General features: G+C 38.6%; 1 protein-coding gene across 10 annotated transcripts in view; it reads right to left on the bottom strand.

Annotated features, from left to right (window-relative positions):
* Nucleotides 1–9447: 9447 nt before the first annotated feature.
* Nucleotides 9448–19424, bottom strand: part of Slit2 (slit guidance ligand 2) — a 311165-nt gene continuing 301188 nt past the window's right edge. For all 10 annotated transcript variants that reach the window (XM_076938473.1, XM_076938477.1, XM_076938475.1 and 7 more), the window contains 4 exons: nucleotides 18371–18525; nucleotides 12396–12684; nucleotides 11992–12203; nucleotides 9448–10959 (listed from right to left, as the gene is read on the bottom strand). In XM_076938473.1, coding sequence (XP_076794588.1) covers nucleotides 10718–10959; nucleotides 11992–12203; nucleotides 12396–12684; nucleotides 18371–18525 — 898 coding nt within the window. In that variant the 3' untranslated portion in view covers nucleotides 9448–10717. The remainder of the gene's footprint in view (nucleotides 10960–11991; nucleotides 12204–12395; nucleotides 12685–18370; nucleotides 18526–19424) is intronic.

Here is a 19424-nt window from a genome sequence, read left to right as displayed (position 1 = left end):
CAGCTCAGATCTCATCTCTGCACTGAACCCCTTTCTCTAAACAGTTTCTGTTATTATTCTATTTTCTAGTATAATAGCTCTCAAAGAACTTATCACAGTTTATCTATTTTTTGATTTATTTGACTACTTGGTCAAATTTCCTGTCCTATGTTAATTTCCAAGGACTGAGATCAGCACATTTTTTGGTTGGTATTTTATGTTCTGAATTGAAATCATTAACATATCAAGATTTACTTAACTACTATACATTTTTCTAATAGAGGTTTTATAACTTTGAAGATGAAAACATTGGATATTGTGTGGCACATAGTCTGTTGTGAAAGAAAATGTTTGAATAATAAAGAACACAATGACTCAGCTTGCAGCTTTGTCATTCCAGGCACATGTTAACTTAGTGTTTGGGTTCAGGGTTAGGCCCGTTCTACCTTTGTCATTTTTCTATGCAAACACTTGCTTTAAGCATTGTTTATTGAGCTCAGGTTTCCAGTTGACTCCACGTTTGGTACGGATATCAGTGTGTAGTTTCCTTGGAAGTTGAATCAGAAGTAATTCTGAAACTTATGGGATATTTCAGGTATGGTGGCATATGGCTTCAAGGGTAGGCTGTGAGAGTCAAGCTCTATGTATTCGGGACACCAAAGTAGCTTTGAAAGAGCTTCACATGAAGAAGCAGTGGAACTTCAGGCTTTCACTCAGTCCTTGGATGAACACAGAAATAAGACTTCCCCAAAATTCCTACCAAAGGAAACTGAAATATCAAAAATACTCTTGATCTTTAAGTGGTTATGTCCAGGGGTACCCTGTTCTAGAATAATGAATCATCAGTGCACCCATCTTTCCTGTGACCATCTGGTTGATCACTGTACTAATCAGACTGCTACTACTGTTTCTTTATTTCTTGTTCTTCTCTGGGACCAACACAAACTATTGTAGTCATACCAGAGACAACTTGACTCCAGTCTTGGTTCTGATGGGAGATGTTAGGTTATGGAATGAAGGTTTATGTCTTCCTCTAATTCATGTGATGAAACTCCAACCTTGCTATGAAAAAAACAGAGGGAATGGTAATAGTTATAATCAAGCTTTTAGTATATTATTACAACTATATTTGATTATCACAATGGGTCCCTTGTGAGGGGATAGTAGTCACACAGGAAGAGGAAAAAGTAATGTATTACTCTCTATGTGCAAATACTGAATTGGTTAGTCACTTTGATTTATAATAACAAAGTATCATAACTAGAAGTTCACTTCTCAGCTTTAAGGATGGAAAAATCCAAGGTCACAGAGAACCATATTGGTTGGGTTCTAGTGAAGGCCTCTTTCTGGGTAGTTGACTCCAGTTTTTGGAAACAAGGAATCAAGAGAGTCCACTGGGCTTTTCTTTAGGATGGGAACAATCACCTCCCAATGGTCCTACCTCCCAGCACTGTCGTATTGGAACCTGTGATTTCAACATGTGAATAAAGGAGGTTTGTAAACCTTTTAGCTTACAATGTTTAGGAAGATAGGATGTGACAGTTAATATTAGTTGTCAAAGATGGGTGTAGAGGCTCATGCCTTTAATTCCAGCACTCAGGAGGTGGAAACAGGAGGATCTCTGAGTTCATGGTCAGCCTGGTCTACAGAATGAGTTCTAAGACACCCATGTCTACACAGAAAAAAACCCTGTCTTGAAAATCAAACAAACAAACAAACAAACAAACAACAAACAACCAATCAAACAACAACAAAAGTCAGTTTTAACAGGATCTAAAATTGCCTAGGAGGCAAATATCCAGTTGTATCTGTGCGATTTTGTCAACTGGGCTGATAGGAATTGAAAGAACAACTCTGCCCATGGCTATCACCACTTCATAAACCAAAGCCCTAGCCTAAATGAGAAGAACACTAAGCTAAACATCAAAGACAGTTCTCTTCTTCCTGACTCAGGTAAAATTGTGAGCAACTTTTTCTAGCTCCCTCAACCATTCCCTTCCCATCTTAGCTATTATGGATCAAACCCTCACACCATGAGCCAAAATAAACCATTCTTTTGTTAAGTGGCTTCTCCCAAGCATTTTTTTTTTAATAGCAACAACTATATGGTGACCTTCTGTAAGACAAGAGGACTCCTCCCACCAGGATTCAAATGAATTTATCCCTTGTTCATTGGTTTTGCAGCATAAAAAAGAGTGAGAAATATGTTTCTATAAAATGACTTGAGGCATCCCACCTCTGCATCCCACCTCTGCATCCCACCTCTGCATTTTGTTCTTGTGCTCTGGGATAAATTAAGCAAATCTTTTCTTATTCTTAGAAGAATGAAAAAAAGTGAGTCACAGGAAACTATTACTACTGTGATACCTGGACTTCTTTATGTTGAAATAAGCTCCAGTTCTCAGTAAGAAGTTGATCATAATCCTCCTTAATGCTTGCACATATGCGAGGACCCTCCCTCATACAGTGCAGCATGACTATGAAGGAGTTAGGGACTAGAGAGAAGAGCGTCCTTTTCTCCTAGAGGTTCTACCTCTGTTCCCAGTACCATCATCAGGTGGCTCATAATTGAGTTTTAGTTCTAGGGGATTTGATGCCCTTCTCTGGCCTCTATAGGCACCTGCACACATGTGGCATATATTAAAAGAAATGTACACATACATAAATAAAAAGAAACAATTAAAATTATTCTGTTTAGGGATATTTATAAGGTATGTGTCTAGGTTTCCTCCAGAAATGAAAGAACTTTCTGGAAGTTCGTTGATGTTGTCCTTAAAATGATGCAGTTGATCTTATGCATGAAATGGAAACTGATAATGATTCTTCATAAACCTCATAGTTTGTGACATGCTGGTATATTCTGAGGACTCGGGTGGACACATCTCCATTATATTCCAGTGGGAAAGTGAGATCCTGGAAAAATTAAGTCCCAATGCTCTCAGACCCATGGTGTGTTTCTACAGGTGATGCACTTTTTACCATGGACCCAGTGGTTGGCTTTCACATCATTTCATAATAGTCAGCTGAAATATGGAAATGGGATTAGGGGACACTGAGATTCTATTCAAAGGAATAAAGTCCAAGCTAACATGACTGTTGTACACAAAGGTACAATTAGTAACTAGTTGTTATTATTTTTACCAAATCCTGTGGGTAATTTGGTTATACTTCTCTGTCTGTTCCTCTGTCTGTCTCTGTCTATCTCTGTCTCTATGTATGCATGCATGAATGAATGTGTGTATGTGTGCATTCATGTGAGTGTATGTGTGTATGTGGGTTTGTGTGTGTGCATGCACACATGTGTGTGCATACAGAAGTAGAAGGGCACCTCCAGGTCTGATCAATTGGTACTTACCGAGTGAATCTCAGTTTTTTGGTATACTGAGCTTTTATTGTCCTAGCTTGTGAGGGGAGTAGGGATGAGAATCATTGTTCTAAAACCTTGTGTTCTCTGCCTTTTCTATGATACAGCCATGTGTTTATAGTCTGAACTATGAACCCATTTAAAATAAGGATGAGAAAAGAAAACAAGGCCAAGTGAAGAGAAACACAGAAAGGATTTGCACTTCATTTTCGGAGTATTTAAATCATCATGCTTTCTCTTTGCCAAATGATAAGATATTTATTTCCTAATCAGACAGCATTGTGCATGCCATCCAGAAATGTTTTCTTGTTCATTTCACAACTTCCAAAAGGAGTTGACAAACAGAAAGGAAGAATTGTAGCTAGTCACAAAATAAACAGAAAGGAAAAAAAAATCAATGTGATCATGTAATCAAAACTGGAGGGGATTCAGTGGTAGAACCATGAGCCTACACCAAACAGGACTGAATTTAACTGCAAGGCTGGACACTCAAGTGTACACTTGTCTTTTTCCTATGATAAAACAGGCCCTGGAGATTAGTGAAAAGACTCCATGCTCATTCAAACAGAACTTTGTCCACATCCTTTGTTTCATATTGCTTTTCATTACAAAGAACAGCTTATGACCATGAGTAAATTCAGGGATATGACTTTGCTTGTGAGCCTTTAGCCATCTTAAGCAGTAGCAGACTTCACCTGCTCCTAGGCAGCACATCTACCTAGGAACAGGCAAAGCTACTGACAGTCAGATAAAAAAAATCCTCTTGCTTTAGTTTCTTATATTGGAAGAAATTCTCATTAAAAAGAACTGTTTATTTTCTTTCCAAATAGACAATGATAAGAGTGTTTTAATGGATCTTTACTGGGAAAGTGTTATTCATTGGCATTATAAAAATATCCTTTAAGAAATATTTTGTCATCTCCCAACACTTTATTTGACAACTTAGTCTGTCTATCAATTGTGCAAAATCAATATTTTATTATGGCCCCAGTTAGGAGACCTGGAGTGTGTGACCTTGGGCAAGTCACTTAATCTCTTAGCCATCATCTATGCAGACAAAAAGAAAATTCTAGATATGTCTCCAAGGGAGAGTAAGATTAATGACAGCAAGTCTCATAAATAATTGTCTCTGTGGCTCTTTGCCAGTCCCCTCTTTGTGTGTGCTTTTCAATTTTTATTTTCATTTGTATCCAACTTTCCCCATCCACACATTGCTGCAAAGACAAAGCTTATTTGAAATGTGAGTGGGCAGTGTTCCATCCTTGATTTCATATTTCTGGACAATGGTTGAAAATTTAAGTGCTCTCTTTTCTCTATTTGTGGTAGGAAGAGGAAGCCAATAGAGAAGGCCTTCCAGGTTAAGAGTGACTATGCATAAGTACCTCTCCACTCTGGGTATTTCCTGGTTCCTTTTTTCTCTGGTGTCTTGATTCATCATCCTAGATTTCTCCTGTCTTATTCAAAAGTAGGTAGTTTCTTGGTTAATCAGATTCCATCCTGTCCTTCCATTGTTGACATAAAAATTCTCTTCAGAGCACATGTACTCTCCTAGGCTGTTACTAAGGTGATCCAAAGTGCATACTGACCCACCAAATGGCAAACCTATGATCCCATCATATTTTCTAGTCTTTCCTCTGATCATCTTCTGTTGTCCTTAACACATGACTAACTAGTCATGTCTGCTTGTGTTAGAATTTCCCCATTTTCCTCTCCTTCTGGGATGAAAATTTCCCTCTGAAAACATAAGCATCATTTGAAATCAGATGCTACTCTTCTGCTCAAGTGTGCTTCCTGATGGGTTTCTGATTTAGTGCACCCATTTTCTTGGCTACAACTACAACCTGAATAGGGAACGCTTTTGCTTCTTCCTATGTCAACATCCCATAGTCCACAATTGATTTGCTTTTAAATATTCTTTTTTGTCATTTGTCACCATAAGAATAGCTTTAGAGAGATTATAGTACTTCTTTGTGAGTAATCTGGTATAGCTGAATAAAACAGTTAGGTCTCCTTCTCTAAATAGTGAAAATTAAAGATACTTTCCCATGCTCCAGAGGGATTTATAGTTTTATTCAATAGACTGGACAGTAGGCTGCAAGATAAAAGCCTGGGTTTTCTAAGTCATCATCTTTGACCTTTCCCAAGATATTTTCAGCTCAATGCAATCACTATGATTTAACTAAAGTCTAGATTTTCATTAACACTTTTTAATGTATAGAAATTTTCTGCTAGGTTTCTATTTGATTTATTTCCTAAGTGTCTGGCCTTGGTATGATCAGAAAGGAAGAATGCATTTCAGCTCCGATTTATCAGCAGCTATTTCAGTCCAGCAACACTGGCCTTTCAGCTGTGAGATTTGCAGAATAATATTATTCTTAGATTTTAATGTTATCAGATACTCTTTTCAGCAGAATTTCTTTTGGAAATTGCAGAAAGCTGCATTTGCATGGGTAATTAGCCATTATCTTCAATGGGAAATATCTTTCATTTGCCATTTGGAAAAACCCACTGCTAACAGGCACTCAATAGTAGAAAGCATGCTGAACGTTAAGAAACCCAGTAAATAGGCACCATTGGATTGTACACATGTAGAACCAATGCACGTCTCATGTAAGACCTACCAGATTCCTTCGCTTCCTTGACAACACTAAGTTCCTTCCCTCATAGATTTATCACCAGGCTGCTTTCCTTGGATAACCTGCTCCAATCTACACACAAACTTTCACCACTTCCATTCTCCCTTCTGCTTTATCCTCGTGACACAGTCTAAAGTGATTGTCTCAGAGAACCATTCCACTTCATGGTGAAATGTCACTTATGTGACTGAAAGTTCCTATAGTCAAGACTGACCTTGAACTTCCAATCATCCTGCTTATGGTGATGGAGAGCTGTAATGACAGGTTTGTATCACCAAGAGTGTTTTTTTTTTTTTTTTAAATCACATGATGAAAATGCGCATTTGATTTTTATCAACTTGACACAGGTGAGAGTCATCTGGTAAGAGAGAACTTCAGTTGAACAACGCTTCCTGAAGATGGGCCTGTAGGAAAGTCTGTAGGTCACTATTAGTAGTTGATGTCTGAAGTCCCATTGTAGTTCAGGCAGTACTCCCCCAGCAGGTGGTCCTACCTTGTATAAAAGAGCAAGGCAGTAAGCAGTGTTATGTGATTCTGCTTTTGTGTTCCTGCCTTTGGGTTCTTGTTTACATTCCTGCTTTGGCTTCCCTCTGTGCTGGACTAGCATCTGCAAAGTGAAATAAACCCTTTCTTTATATCCCTTTTGTTTTCTTCATATAATTGGAAGCAAGGTAGAGCATGGGGTTCAAACTCACTGGTTTTATGCTTACTAAGTAAGTACTGTATCAAACAAGCAACACTCATAACTGAGCTGTACTTTTCCTAGTGTACCATGGTTTCCTTAAAGGTGCAGCACAGTCTGATAGTATAAGTCAGTTTGATCCTTTGTGTAGCATCTGTTACTGTCTTGGTTAGCCTGCTATTGATGTGATAAATCACCATGATCAAAAGCAACTGGAGTAGAAAGAGTTTACTTAGCTCGTACTTGTACTTCCTTATCTTTCACAGATCATCTTCAGAGGAAGACAGGGAAGGAATTTGGAGGCAGGGACTGAAGCAGACGCTGTGAAAGCTGTCTGGTTACTAGCTTGCTTCCCCATGGATTTCTCATTCTGCATTCTTATAGTACCCAGGACCATCAGTCCTGAGGTGGTACTGCAAAAAGTGATCTGGATCTTCCCATATCAATCAAAAACCAAGAAAACACACCATAGGCTTGCCCACAGGGCAATATTGTGGGAGCATTTTCTCAATTGAGAGTCTTTATTTGTATAAGTTACTTCAGCTTCTGTCAAGTTGACATAAAACTTGCCAGCACAGTTACCCAGTCTAGCTTCAGTCTGATCTCCATGAAGCATAAGCTATAATATGGGAGAAATGGTCTGCTTTATCTGTACTACATGAAATAGCTGCCATCTTTGCTTGTAATTGATAGAAGACACGAAACAGAAATCATCTGTTAAATGACTTGTGAGTACACAAAGAAGATGAAGAAGGAAAATAGCTTCTATGTTTTTATAGCTTTCTCTACTTTATGTAATACCTTACATAAAGCTTCATATACTTTTTATAGCTTATATACTTTTACAGACATCACTTTAGAAATAATGGTCAGTAGAGGAGGCAGATGACAGCATAAAGTTCAAGATCTTTATGTCCTGAATTGATTTCAAGTCTTTTAATCATTTCTCCTGAAGGAAATGTTGCTGACAAAGCATATCATCCATAAAAGAAAATGCTCTGGGTAATTCCAAAGCAAGGGTTGCTCGGTTACTGCAGAGAAACAATTTCAGTCTGTGGGCAGAGCAAGTCATAGATTGAGGTGGTTATTTAGTGATCACACTCTTCAACTGATTGCAAGTCCAGTTTCCTGATGCGGTTTCACTTATGTGGGGATTAAAAGTAATTGGCCATGGATGCTTAAGAACTTCATCTTTCAGGTTTCAAATGTACGTTAATGTTAATGTATGTAATCCTTAACATTTTCTATTTTTAGAAATCAAATTCTGTCACAAAAGCTCTGGAATTCTTTTTTTGTCTAAAAGAGTGCTATGTCACTGGCTTATAAGTGAGAAGCAGTTTTTCACATGAACAATTGCCTTTAATTTATGTGATTTGCTAATAATTATCTGGCTGTGGGATTTTCTCCATTAAAAGCTCACGACTAGAAGACAAGTCAAGTGTGACCCCTGCAAAATTAACTCTGCTCAAATGTCAGAGAAATAGAGCTTTATTTTGTGACATTCTAATCAGGAAGACTAAAAATATGTCATGTGAAAACCATTATGGTACCTTTTTAAAAATTTAAAACAGAAGCAAAAAGTCCAATCTGTAGTAAGATTACCTAAATATTCAAGATCAATAGTGCTGAAAATAAGGTTTCAAGGCTTAGTAATCACCAAGTAGAGTCAATTTGTGACTACACTGCTGTCTATATTACCAGCAAATACAGTGGTATAAACTGCCTAATACTAAGTCCAGCTCTTTTAATTTCCAGCCTTGTGTACCTGATTAAACTAGGAGACATAGGAATTCCATTCATTTATAGAGATGGCAAGTTTACCTATAAAACTTACAGCATAGCTCTTGCTGTGCAGTAAGCAATCCACAAACACTAGCCATTAAGTTTCGTGCTTATCAGGGATATCAAGTGGAGATCTTGGTGTATTTGCAGATGAGTCTTTGCTTAATGAATGATTCAATACCTCTGTTAAAAGAAGCAACCCATAGGAACACATGAATGTTTTATTATGGTTATTTAATATTTATATAATACAACTGAAGTAGTCATCTTCAACAAGAATGAATAAATGACTGTATGTTCACACCTGGAAGATGGAGTATATATCTGTATATGTGTGTGTGTGTGTGTGTGCACAATTGTCTTAAAAGAGAAAAATCACTCATATAGTGGAAACCAAGTATTAATATTCTGCCCTGACAATGACTCTTCTTTGATCTGAGTGGTTGCCAGTTTTGGATTGCTGGTTCAAGGTAAGGCAGTGAGACTCAAAGAAGACCCTCTGTGTTAGTTCTATTTCGTCTTATACTTCTTTTTGGTGGGATAATTTAATTTAATATGCATTTGTCCTGGCAAAGAATATGTTATTCTACCTATCTCTTTTATGAAGCCTTTAGATGTGACAATATATTAATTTCAAAACAATTTTTGGCCACATAAAGGTATAGCTTGCCTTTCCTGTTCTTTTCATGTCACTGTCTCCAGTTCATAGGGAGCACCTGCAACTTCTAAGGAAATGGCCAAACTGTTAGTGAAGTAGATATCTTTCAATTTACAAACAGTAGTGTAACTGATACTAGTCTGGAGAAAGAAAAAGCATAGTGAAATTATACACGTACATCTAATTTTCATTGTTAAAAGTGTGTGTGTGTGTGTGTGTGTGTTTAGCAACATCTGCATCTTCACAGGGGACCCTGGGATTTTAATGAAAGAAGAGCACAGCCCACTATAAATCATTATCAACTCTACATTGTAATTTAGCAGCAAACAGGTTAACGTGGGAGCAGTAAGGTAATAAAGGAATTTTATTGTTTGGAGAGAAATTACAATTTTTGACATAACAGTCTTTCTTCTCCCACCCTCCCCCAAAGCATGGCAAGGAAATATTTATTAATTAATTTGTAAAACATCTACTTCTTACTGGCCATTGCTACAGATGAGTTCCTTCTTCCTGTGAGGACATGTGGCAGATGGATGCACTTGCTGTTTCTACTCTGAGATTTTGCAAGGCGTCTGCAAGTGTCCTGAAGGAGGCCACAGTTCAGTGACATCAGTGGTCAGATATCAAGGTCAGCCAACAGAAGAACATATACTTATCCAGAGATAACAAAATAACATCCTATGTTAGTACTATTGCCAAAAAAAATCCTGATTTTTTTTTAAAGTTTGAAAATGTACAAAAATATCAGGATAATTATAAATTAATATATATTAAAGCATCGAGAAACAGTCCAAAATGATGATCTAAATCGTTAAGTAAAATGTACTTTAATACAATAAATATTCCTCATTGAAAATGAATACTGTATAGGGCTATTTAGGACTCATAGAAACAAAAATTCATATTACTAATTTTTTTATTTATCAATAATCTATTGGTTCTTTATTATCTCCTTTGTCATTTATATTACAAAAAATTTAATACTGGAAACTGGTAGCTAAACACTTTCGTGTGCTGTTTCTGCTTATGTGCTGTCATTGCCAAAGACAATAAAATACATCGCAGCACTCCACACTCATCTCTCTCCGAATGAAACCCAGATGTCAGGACACTTTAGATCTTGCACAAAATATATCTCATCCCTTGGATCTATCTACAGATTCTGGATTTCCATTCATCTACCTCACAGTCTCATTCACACACTTGTGCTCGATGATGTGTCCTTGGGAACCGATGTGAAGGGAGTCATGGGTTTGATGCTCTGGGCAAGCGCATATGAGCATACAGTCCCATGGCAGGCTCTTGTATATGTGCTTCTGCTAAGTTTTAGCATGTTCCAAAGATGGCTCCGTGTTGCAATGGTCCCGACCGCTGCACTAATGCCTCCAAGTGTGGCTTTTCTTCACACTTCTCCAGTGTAGGGGAAGCTTTAGTAGAGCGTGTCTTTTATTATTTTTTTTTCCAAATGCAGACAAGTCTTTACTATCATAATAAAAATAAGTCTGTTCTGTATTTTACAATATATTTCAAATATTTCCATTATGAAGCATGAATTAGTCCAACATGGTCAAGAAGTGTACAACCTTCGCCGAAGACAGAAGCTTCTCGAGACGCGCTTAGGAGGCACATCTTGCGCAGCCGCACTTCACCACCTTCTCAACCTCGTCCACAAATGAGGATCCATCTGTGCATTCGAAAGAGTATTTCCGCCTCTTGCTTCTCAGAGGTCCACAGCACTGCCCCCCAGCACACCCGCCTCTGCATTCCAAGCGAGATACTTTCTTGGTTGTTTGACAGGCAGCATAACCCTGCTGCTTCTGGTAATAATCCCTTATCCGTTCCCCTCGACAAGAAATTTCTAGAAAAGAACAAGGACATAAGCGCATTTTAAAGGACAGACACTAAGTTCCATAGAGTAACTGAAAGTCAAGATCTTCATTCGGTGGTCACTGTCCTCCCTTCCAGTTTGTAAATGTTATTTTTACTGTGATGCTTGTGATCCATATTATGGGCTGATGGCATGACCTACTCTTCCTTGTAAAGTGTATCTTTTAGGTCCCTATTTCCATCAGAGTGAATGCTATATATGTAGACAATAAATACAACATGTTTGTTCTGACAAGAAAATTGGATTCCTAAATCTTTTCCTTTATTACAAAAAAGGAGAAATAATACACATCTTCTGTTTTTTTACAGGACTAACAGCTGGTTTTGTTTACCACGGGGAGCAGTTTCAGAGAGAATGCAATTTAATTTATTAGACCTAGAATTTAATATTATCCAATATGTTACTTAATACAAGTAACATTCCACTAACTTCATAAATTATGCTAGCATGTAGTTCAAAAAAAAAGAGACATCTGTTAAAAGCTTCCGCAGGCACGTTCATCTTATTTGTCTGATGCACCAAAGTTGGTGCCAGCTGGAGGCCAGGCAAGTTCTGATCTTGGAAACAAAGCCGGGAGAGGTGGTCTGAAGCCTCTGGCTGTTTCTATCCCTCTCACCTGCATAATTTACTGTGATAAATCAGTCCATTCTATGACCAAAGATGATTTTGTACTCAAACAAGAGCAGATTTACCACCTCCACCGTCTCTGTGCCCAAAGTTAGATTAATAGTGTATGTGGGTCAGATGGAGGCTTAAGGTGAGTCGGGTAGCTGTTCCCTGAAGAAGAGAAAAGGAGACTTTCCACAGCAAATCAAGTTGTGATAAGATGTCTGATAGCCATGGAAAACCTTATGGTGTTTTTTTGCACAACACTTGAAAATCAGCAATAGTAGTGACAATCTACACAAAGTGCAAGTGATTCCTCGCTCTGCTCGTCTATCTCTTTCACCAGGGATAAGCAGGTCCCTCTGTTCTGTGCAGAAAAGGAGGTACTTAGCTTACCTCTATCACAGCTGTCCCCTGTGAATCCACTGCTGCATTCACAATAGGGCTGCCCGAGTCCAGAGAGCCTGCACTTCCCATGCTTGCATTTGATCATCTGGCAGGGGCTAAACAGATCTTCTTCTTCATCACAGAGGACACCCCCATGGCCCTCCAGGCACTTACAGCTGTAGGAGAAGGCATTGATGGGCAAGCAGGTCCCATGTACACATCTTCAGGGAAGGAGAAACAGAGGAATGTGAACACCGTTGATATGATCAGAGGTATGGTGGTTAGGCAAACTCATGTCTGAATACAAAGAGCAGAATGCTAACGTGCTGACTTCTCCTCCATGTCCCATCCCGCCCAACTCTTGCCTTCGAGAATCTAGCATATGTACTCAGTACCAAGCAACTGGAACTCACTTGTTTCCGAGGCAGGGATCATTGGTTCTCTGGTCACAGAGGGGCCCCATCCACCCTTCCTCACATTCACAGGTGAAGCCTGATTGGCTGCTGGGCTGGCATGTGCCGTGGGCACATACTTTCTTGTGGCATGGCTCACAGCCAGGCAGAATTCCGGTTTGCATAGGTACTTTCCGGAAGTCCTGCAGCTCACTGTTAATGTAAAGGTTCCGGATACAGCCGTGGAAGCTGGTGCCGTTTTGTCCAGGGGCTTGGCGCAGCGATGCCACGTTATTTTTTCCAGGCATGCCTAGGGAGAGACAGCATGTCAGTGAAAGAGACTGGATATGTTCCTTAGTCATTTGCTACTGAGAAATATTGAGATTCATAAGCCCATCTTTATTAAATCGGGATATGTGTGCTCAGATAAGGTAAAAAAAAAAGACTTGGGCATATTGTTTTGATGTAGTAAGTTATTCTAACTTTTAACTAAAATAAACCTAGTTTATTGGTGGTCAGTTTTTAACATATAAATTTGTTTCAAAAAAACTTCAATATATATAATATATATAAATATATAACCTTCAAGAAGGTCTACTCAAAGTAAAAACTAGATGTCAACGTTATTGATCCTTTCCCTATGGGTCTAAATCAGACACCATGAACACTGAGAAGCGACAGTTTATAACTCTCTGATTAATTCTTTCTCTAATTAAGTTAAAGGACAGATCCTAAAGAGCTTGAGCCACAGGTCCCATGTCACCCAGGTCAGCATTTTCCTGACTGCATAACCAGCTTAATGCAGGAACCCGGGATCCGTCTACTATGAGTCCGAGAGACAGACAGAGAGAGCTGGGGCGCACAGTAACCCACTGCATCCCTGCCAAATTCTAACTTAGGAATTTACTGGTCACCTTAAGTTCATGTTTGCTTCTTATCAGGATAGCACCTCATTCCTACCATGTTTTTTTTCTTGCTACTTATATTAAAACTCTCATGTTAGAAAATTAAAAACAATACAGAGTAAGTTCCATCACAAACAGTATTTGCAGTCTTGGGGCACATGTATACCAGAAGTGACTATTATCTTGTAACTACTATTTTGGCAAAGCTGAGGAATTTTTCCATGGTCTGATCCAGACCCTGAAATAGTTCCCTGACAGCACTTTACACAGAGGACCTTATAGGACATTGGGTAAGGAGAAAGCAAGGAGTTGGAAGCCTCTGAGCCAATGACTTATATCCCTCCAACCCCCCCCAGAGCTCATGCTTCAACTGTGCTGGCTCTCAGAGTTACTGCTTGGGCTTATAGATGGGGCTTATAGGCTGGGCAGACTTCACTGCTTATAGGCTGGACTTCACTTTCTAGAGGAACATTGCCTTCTATGGTCCTTGCTTAGTGCCACCATTCCCTTCCCTAGGCAACAGCCCTACTCTAGTCTTAGCAGGCTCTGAATCAGGCACAGAAGCATACAAGGCCACTAGTCTAGAGGTCAAGTCTCTAATACTGGTTGAGTGTTTCATGGTTAAACTTCATTATCAAGTTGACATGATTTAGAATTGCTGTGGATCTGAGTTTCTTTTCCTGACACTGTTGTAAAAAGGAAGTTGAGAGAGAAAGGGTTAGTTCAACCTCCAATTCGAGAGTATTCGTCTTGGCAACAAAGTTAAGAGCACAGCAGGTTGAAGCAGCTGGTCACATCACATGCACAATTGTAAGGCTGAGTTAGTGCTCAGCTCACTTTATCCATGTTAGAGTCCTGGATCCCCATCCAGGGAAGAAAGCCACTCTTATTACAATGGGTCTTCCCACATCAAGTAACTTAATAAACATAATTCCTCACACTCATGCCCAAAAGCTAAATATTTCTCACAGGCAAATACATCTCAGTGTATATTCCAAAAACATATTTTAAATGTGGGTGTTGCAGAACCCTGGACTTGGATCTTAGGTTAAATGCTTACTGACTGCTACAATGTGAGCAGCTGCCTCAGGCTCTCACTTCTTCCCTGCTAAGACAGACTGTGCTCTCAAGCCATAAGATAGAATAGACCCTCCCTCCCTTAGGGTTGTTTGTTTGTTTACTATCACTGCAATGAGAAAAGTTACTACCAGAATCTACCCTGGCCAGTCACTTTCCGGCTCTGGGTCTCAGTTGCCTTATCTCTTCCAAGAAGATAAGAGCAGATTAGTTGCTTGTCAGCTTCTCATACCCAAGTCCTATCAAAAATGTATGATAAAAGAACAGTTTCCTGTCTCTCCCCATCCTGAGATACTGATCTTACGTGGAAAAGGACAGGTGTGGAATTCTAAATGGCGACAAGTAACACAGGTGAATGTAATACAGGAGGCCCCTTGGTCACTCTGGAAGAGACACCAGATTGTTTGTCTTTAATTTTAAAATTCTATCAATAAAGGCATTTACCTGGCATATATCTGGCCTTGGAGAACTTGTTACTACATCAAGATCAAGACACACAATTGACCATTTCCTGTGGAGTACCAGAAACAGAAAATTCTCTCCTGTGGAGTAAGTCTAAGTCTTTCTAAATCAGGTTCATCCGTCACAAACATGTGGAATTTAATGACTTTCTTAAAACAGTTAAAACCGAACTTCTTCCAATGCAATTTTAATAGCTCATTTTGGTGGAGGTATGTTTATATGAGCACACATTAAGATTAAATTGAGATTGGCAAAGTCCCTCAGCAATGAGAAGCAACGAGTAGACTTGTGTCACTTAGTCCCAAAGCTTACATCTACAGAGGGTGCATTTTCGATGTTAAAAATAATGCATAAAACAACAGCTCTACATCCCATGCACAGACTCAATTTTCAATAGCACATAAAATCAAGACCTTTTCTTGATTAATTTTTGGACCTAGGGATTGACCCAAACACCTCATGTACCAACCACATGTTCTAGCCTGAATTATCCCTCTAACCAAGAACTAGTTTGGGTCAGATCTTTATATATTTGGTTCAAGTGCTAGTTCTTAGCTGATAACAGAAGTAGATCCGTATTTCTTTCCTTTGAAACACTAATTTACTGCACAGCTGAAGATGTCCTGGAATCATAAATATCATTGCTTCAGTCTCCTGAGTGCTTGGAGTACAGATGAATATTGCCTCCCATATATGGTAATTCAAGATTTTGTTTTTTATGGCTTTCCTGAACTTTAGTTGGAAGTAAATTAATCCACCAATCACTCAGTAAATAACTTAGTAAGTGGATTTTTTAAAAAAGCCTTCACAGTCTATGTTTTAAAATGAGTGTAATGGGTAGATTATCATTAAAATCTTTTGCCCAAAGGTGACACAAGTTTTGTAAAATGTGCCTAGACAACTATATCTGTGTCTTACTTCCCTCTGACAGTTAAGCAATAAGTGTTCTGGTTGAATTGTTATATGGAAAACCATGACAATTTTTCTGGTTTGTCTTACATGAAAACAATAAGATGAATAGTCAATGATGCAAGAACACATATAGCTGCACCACCAGTTTGCATTTCCAGAGAATGCTTCTGCAATGAACCAAGGTCTAGGACGTCTAGTACAGTGCTCCTTGGGACAGTTATGGTTTTAACTAGGCTTAACTTTGCTTCCCTTTTGTTGACTCAGTTCCATTTGCCTCTGCCATGTGACAGTCAGGCTGTGGTCTTATGGGCTCCTTGTATTTTAAAATCTCAACCACCCCAGAGACCACAATCTGGGAAGGAAGGCAACTGGGCTCAGTGTATTCTTTGGGAGTTATGGCTGAGACTGAGAAGGTTTCCCATAGGGTTGAACATGCAGAGGTGCTTCAGGATTCTTCCAAAACCTCTAGCCTCAGAAGGATTAGCACTTTTGATTTGGGAGTTTAAATGTTTTTCCCTTTTAAAAATAATGTTCCATCTTAAACGATTTCATCTGGATTTTTAAATTGAGTACCCTATTGTAAAAGGGTCTAAAAAGATCAACTGAAATATTTGTGAATAAAAGCACCATAAATGCAAGTCAAGGACAGATTCAGAAGTAAAGAAAAGCTGAAGCCATTTTGTTTTCTGATCTTTGTTAAAAAGTGAAATGGCAGTGTACGCAGCTTTGGGGTAGAAAACCCAGGACTCAGACAAAATGCCTACCTACCACAATTTAGGTTGCCACACCTGGAAAAGTTTCTTAAACTTTTTGAGGCTGTCCCTTTGGGACTATGAAATAGAGAAAATCATGTTTACCTTCTAGTTTTACTTTCAAATTTCTCTAAAGACAAAAGGCTAAGCTGCTAAAAGCAGTGCCATATAAATAAGAACATTACTGCATTACTGGGGGGGGGGGGAGGGGGAAGGAAGCACTATGTTAGTTATATAAAGCTTAACAAATACAACTCATCCCATTATGCCATTGTTAACACTCAGGATTGGCTTTATACATTACAAGACAACTCTGTTAACTGGGGAATAGGTGAAAACAAAAGGTTAAGCCAGAGCCAACCCTAGATTGGAGAGGGAAGGTGGTGCAAAGTCCCACCTATAGCCTAGGGGCTCTTGACAAATTAACAACCGGGAGAGGGTAGTATTAACAGTAACACTCCCTGTAAGTTGAGCAAGCTCTGGTAGAAGGCCACACATTTATATTATAGGCAGTACAGGCAGGTCTTGTTTTTGTGGTTGTTGTTTTGTTTGTTTTTATTTGTTTTTGTTTTTAAAGACACAGAAGAAAAAGAAAAAAACAAACAATAAAACAAAATAAACAAAAAGGTCCAGAAGGTGGGTGGGTGGGCATCTGGGAGAACTAGAAAGTGAGAGTGCATGGGGTTCATGATGTGAAATTTCTCAATAAACAATAAAAATACTGAAAACAAGATGACAGATTTAGCTGGGAAATCTACACAGGTAGCTAGGCAAGGGGGAATTCGAAGAGGTAGAAGGAGGGATGAATATAATCAGAACAGATTCTGTAGAAGTTTTCAAAGATCTAATTACAAAAGAGTCTCATAATACTCACACAGGTAATTCCTGTGAAACAGCAAGGTGAGTCATGTTGCTGAGTATAGTCAATCTGCAATAATTTACTTGTACAAACACATCAGTGATTTGAATATGAGCCTTCATGCTTTATGTCTCTGGGGTCAACATGGACATTTATTTTTCAGCTTTGTGACATTAATCATCCATGAACTTGGTTCTCAGGCTACAGTAGACGTCCCATAAGCACTGGTAGATTTGAATCAGAAATATGAGTATGGCAACTTTGGGCTGAGCTGATACGGTTTGCCTCCATAAGAGAAGTGGGTTGCAGACTCCTCCCGACTTTGCACCATACTTGATTTATCATTGTGTATGTGGGTACGCACGCATGTGTGTGTGTGTTCAGGTGCATGAATACACATGTGCTTGTGTGTGTGTAGAGGCTAGAATAAAACTTCTGGTGTCCTTTTTGAGGATACCTGCACCTTTTCTTTTGAAACAGGTTCTCTTATTGTCCTAGATCTCATGGAGTAGGCTAGGTAGACAAACAGATCCCTAGGAATCAGTAACTCTAGGGGTGTGTTTGTGAACCTCCTCAGAACTGGGATTATACCACATATAATAGCATACTACAGTGCCTGTTATTTTACATGGGTTCTGCCTATTTATCTAGGTTCTTGAGCATTTTATACACTTGAGTTGTTTCTTCAATCTTATTTTCAGTTTCCAACTTGATCTCTAAGCAATTTTCTGGCTTCCGTAGGCAGATATACAATTAACAACACTATATAAAAATTACCAAGGTAGCATATCATAGATCAAGCACTAATATCCTTCACTGACCTGGAGATACACTGATTTAGACCCAGAACCAGGATGACCAAATAGTTCCTTAACAGACAGTTCCCTCTATTCCTGTTTTATGCTTATTGGCTAATTACAGTGACAGATTAGTGTCAACAAACATGGCACGGGGCACCAGTAACTTCAGATCTGATCTACAATGAGAAGCACAGAATTGGAAGACCACTGTATTTGGAAGGAAGTTTACCTCCTACATAAAGTGGAGAGTCAAAATTTAGAGTAGATTGTTTTGACAAATTGGTGATGATTTTAGGGCTTCCTCCATCCACAGAGAGGGAAAGACTGGAGTCCAGGGTCAGTAGCTCCACAATGTGGAAGTTTCCATCGTTGATTGTCTCCACACTGCAATTGGAAGGAGAAAGAAAAAGAAACAACTTTATTTGAAACATAGCTAAAATAGAAACTTTAATAAACACAGCTTCAGAAAAGATATTCATAGCAGAGACCAAGGAAATTGACTTTTAAAGGATTTGCTGAAGAAGATACAATTGATTTTAATTTCTCAGGATCTTTATACAAAATAAAACTCTTCTCCCACAGAGAGAACTGGAAGTGAGTACTCGTTAGTCATACTGACTCTCACAAATGGAAATCACAAACGATAACTTATGTGTTTTATTTTTACAGGACATAAAAGTTCTATTTACTAAGAGACAGTCTATAACTCCAGATGGTATTAAAATGAAGACTTCACCTCCTCTAGAGGATCTACAGGATTGCTGGCTTCTGCTGTGTGATGTACTATGTTAGTACCAATCAGAGTCAAGCATGCAGACAAACCTATTTGATAGGATCTTTGCACTTTTTCTAGTTTGATAAATTGAAAACACACTTTCATTACTTGTGTATTTTTTGGGGGTGGGGGATGTCTCTTGAGCCAAATTACTGTGAAGAAATCTTTGTTTAATTGAGAGCTGGCATTAGTAGTTACAGAAAGTGTTTAACCTAGAAACATGACAGTATTTTTCTCACTTCCTTTTTAAGATAATTTTTGAGATTGTAATATAATTACCTCATTTCTTTCTTCCCTTTCCATGCATCAACTTCACATGTACACTGCTTTGCTCTTTGAGATTTGTGACTTTTTTCTTCATTTGTTAACACACACACACACACACACACACACATACACACGTTATCATATTTTTCCTTCTAAAAATCTTTGAGAGGATTCAAATTCATAGCATGTTTAAAAATATTAAGGAATATTAAGGAATGGATGTTAATAGACAATGAAGATG

The sequence above is a fragment of the Arvicanthis niloticus genome, chromosome 7, assembly GCF_011762505.2.
Source record: "Arvicanthis niloticus isolate mArvNil1 chromosome 7, mArvNil1.pat.X, whole genome shotgun sequence".
Taxonomy (NCBI): domain Eukaryota; kingdom Metazoa; phylum Chordata; class Mammalia; order Rodentia; family Muridae; genus Arvicanthis; species Arvicanthis niloticus.
This window is presented reverse-complemented; position numbering and strand designations above follow the sequence as displayed.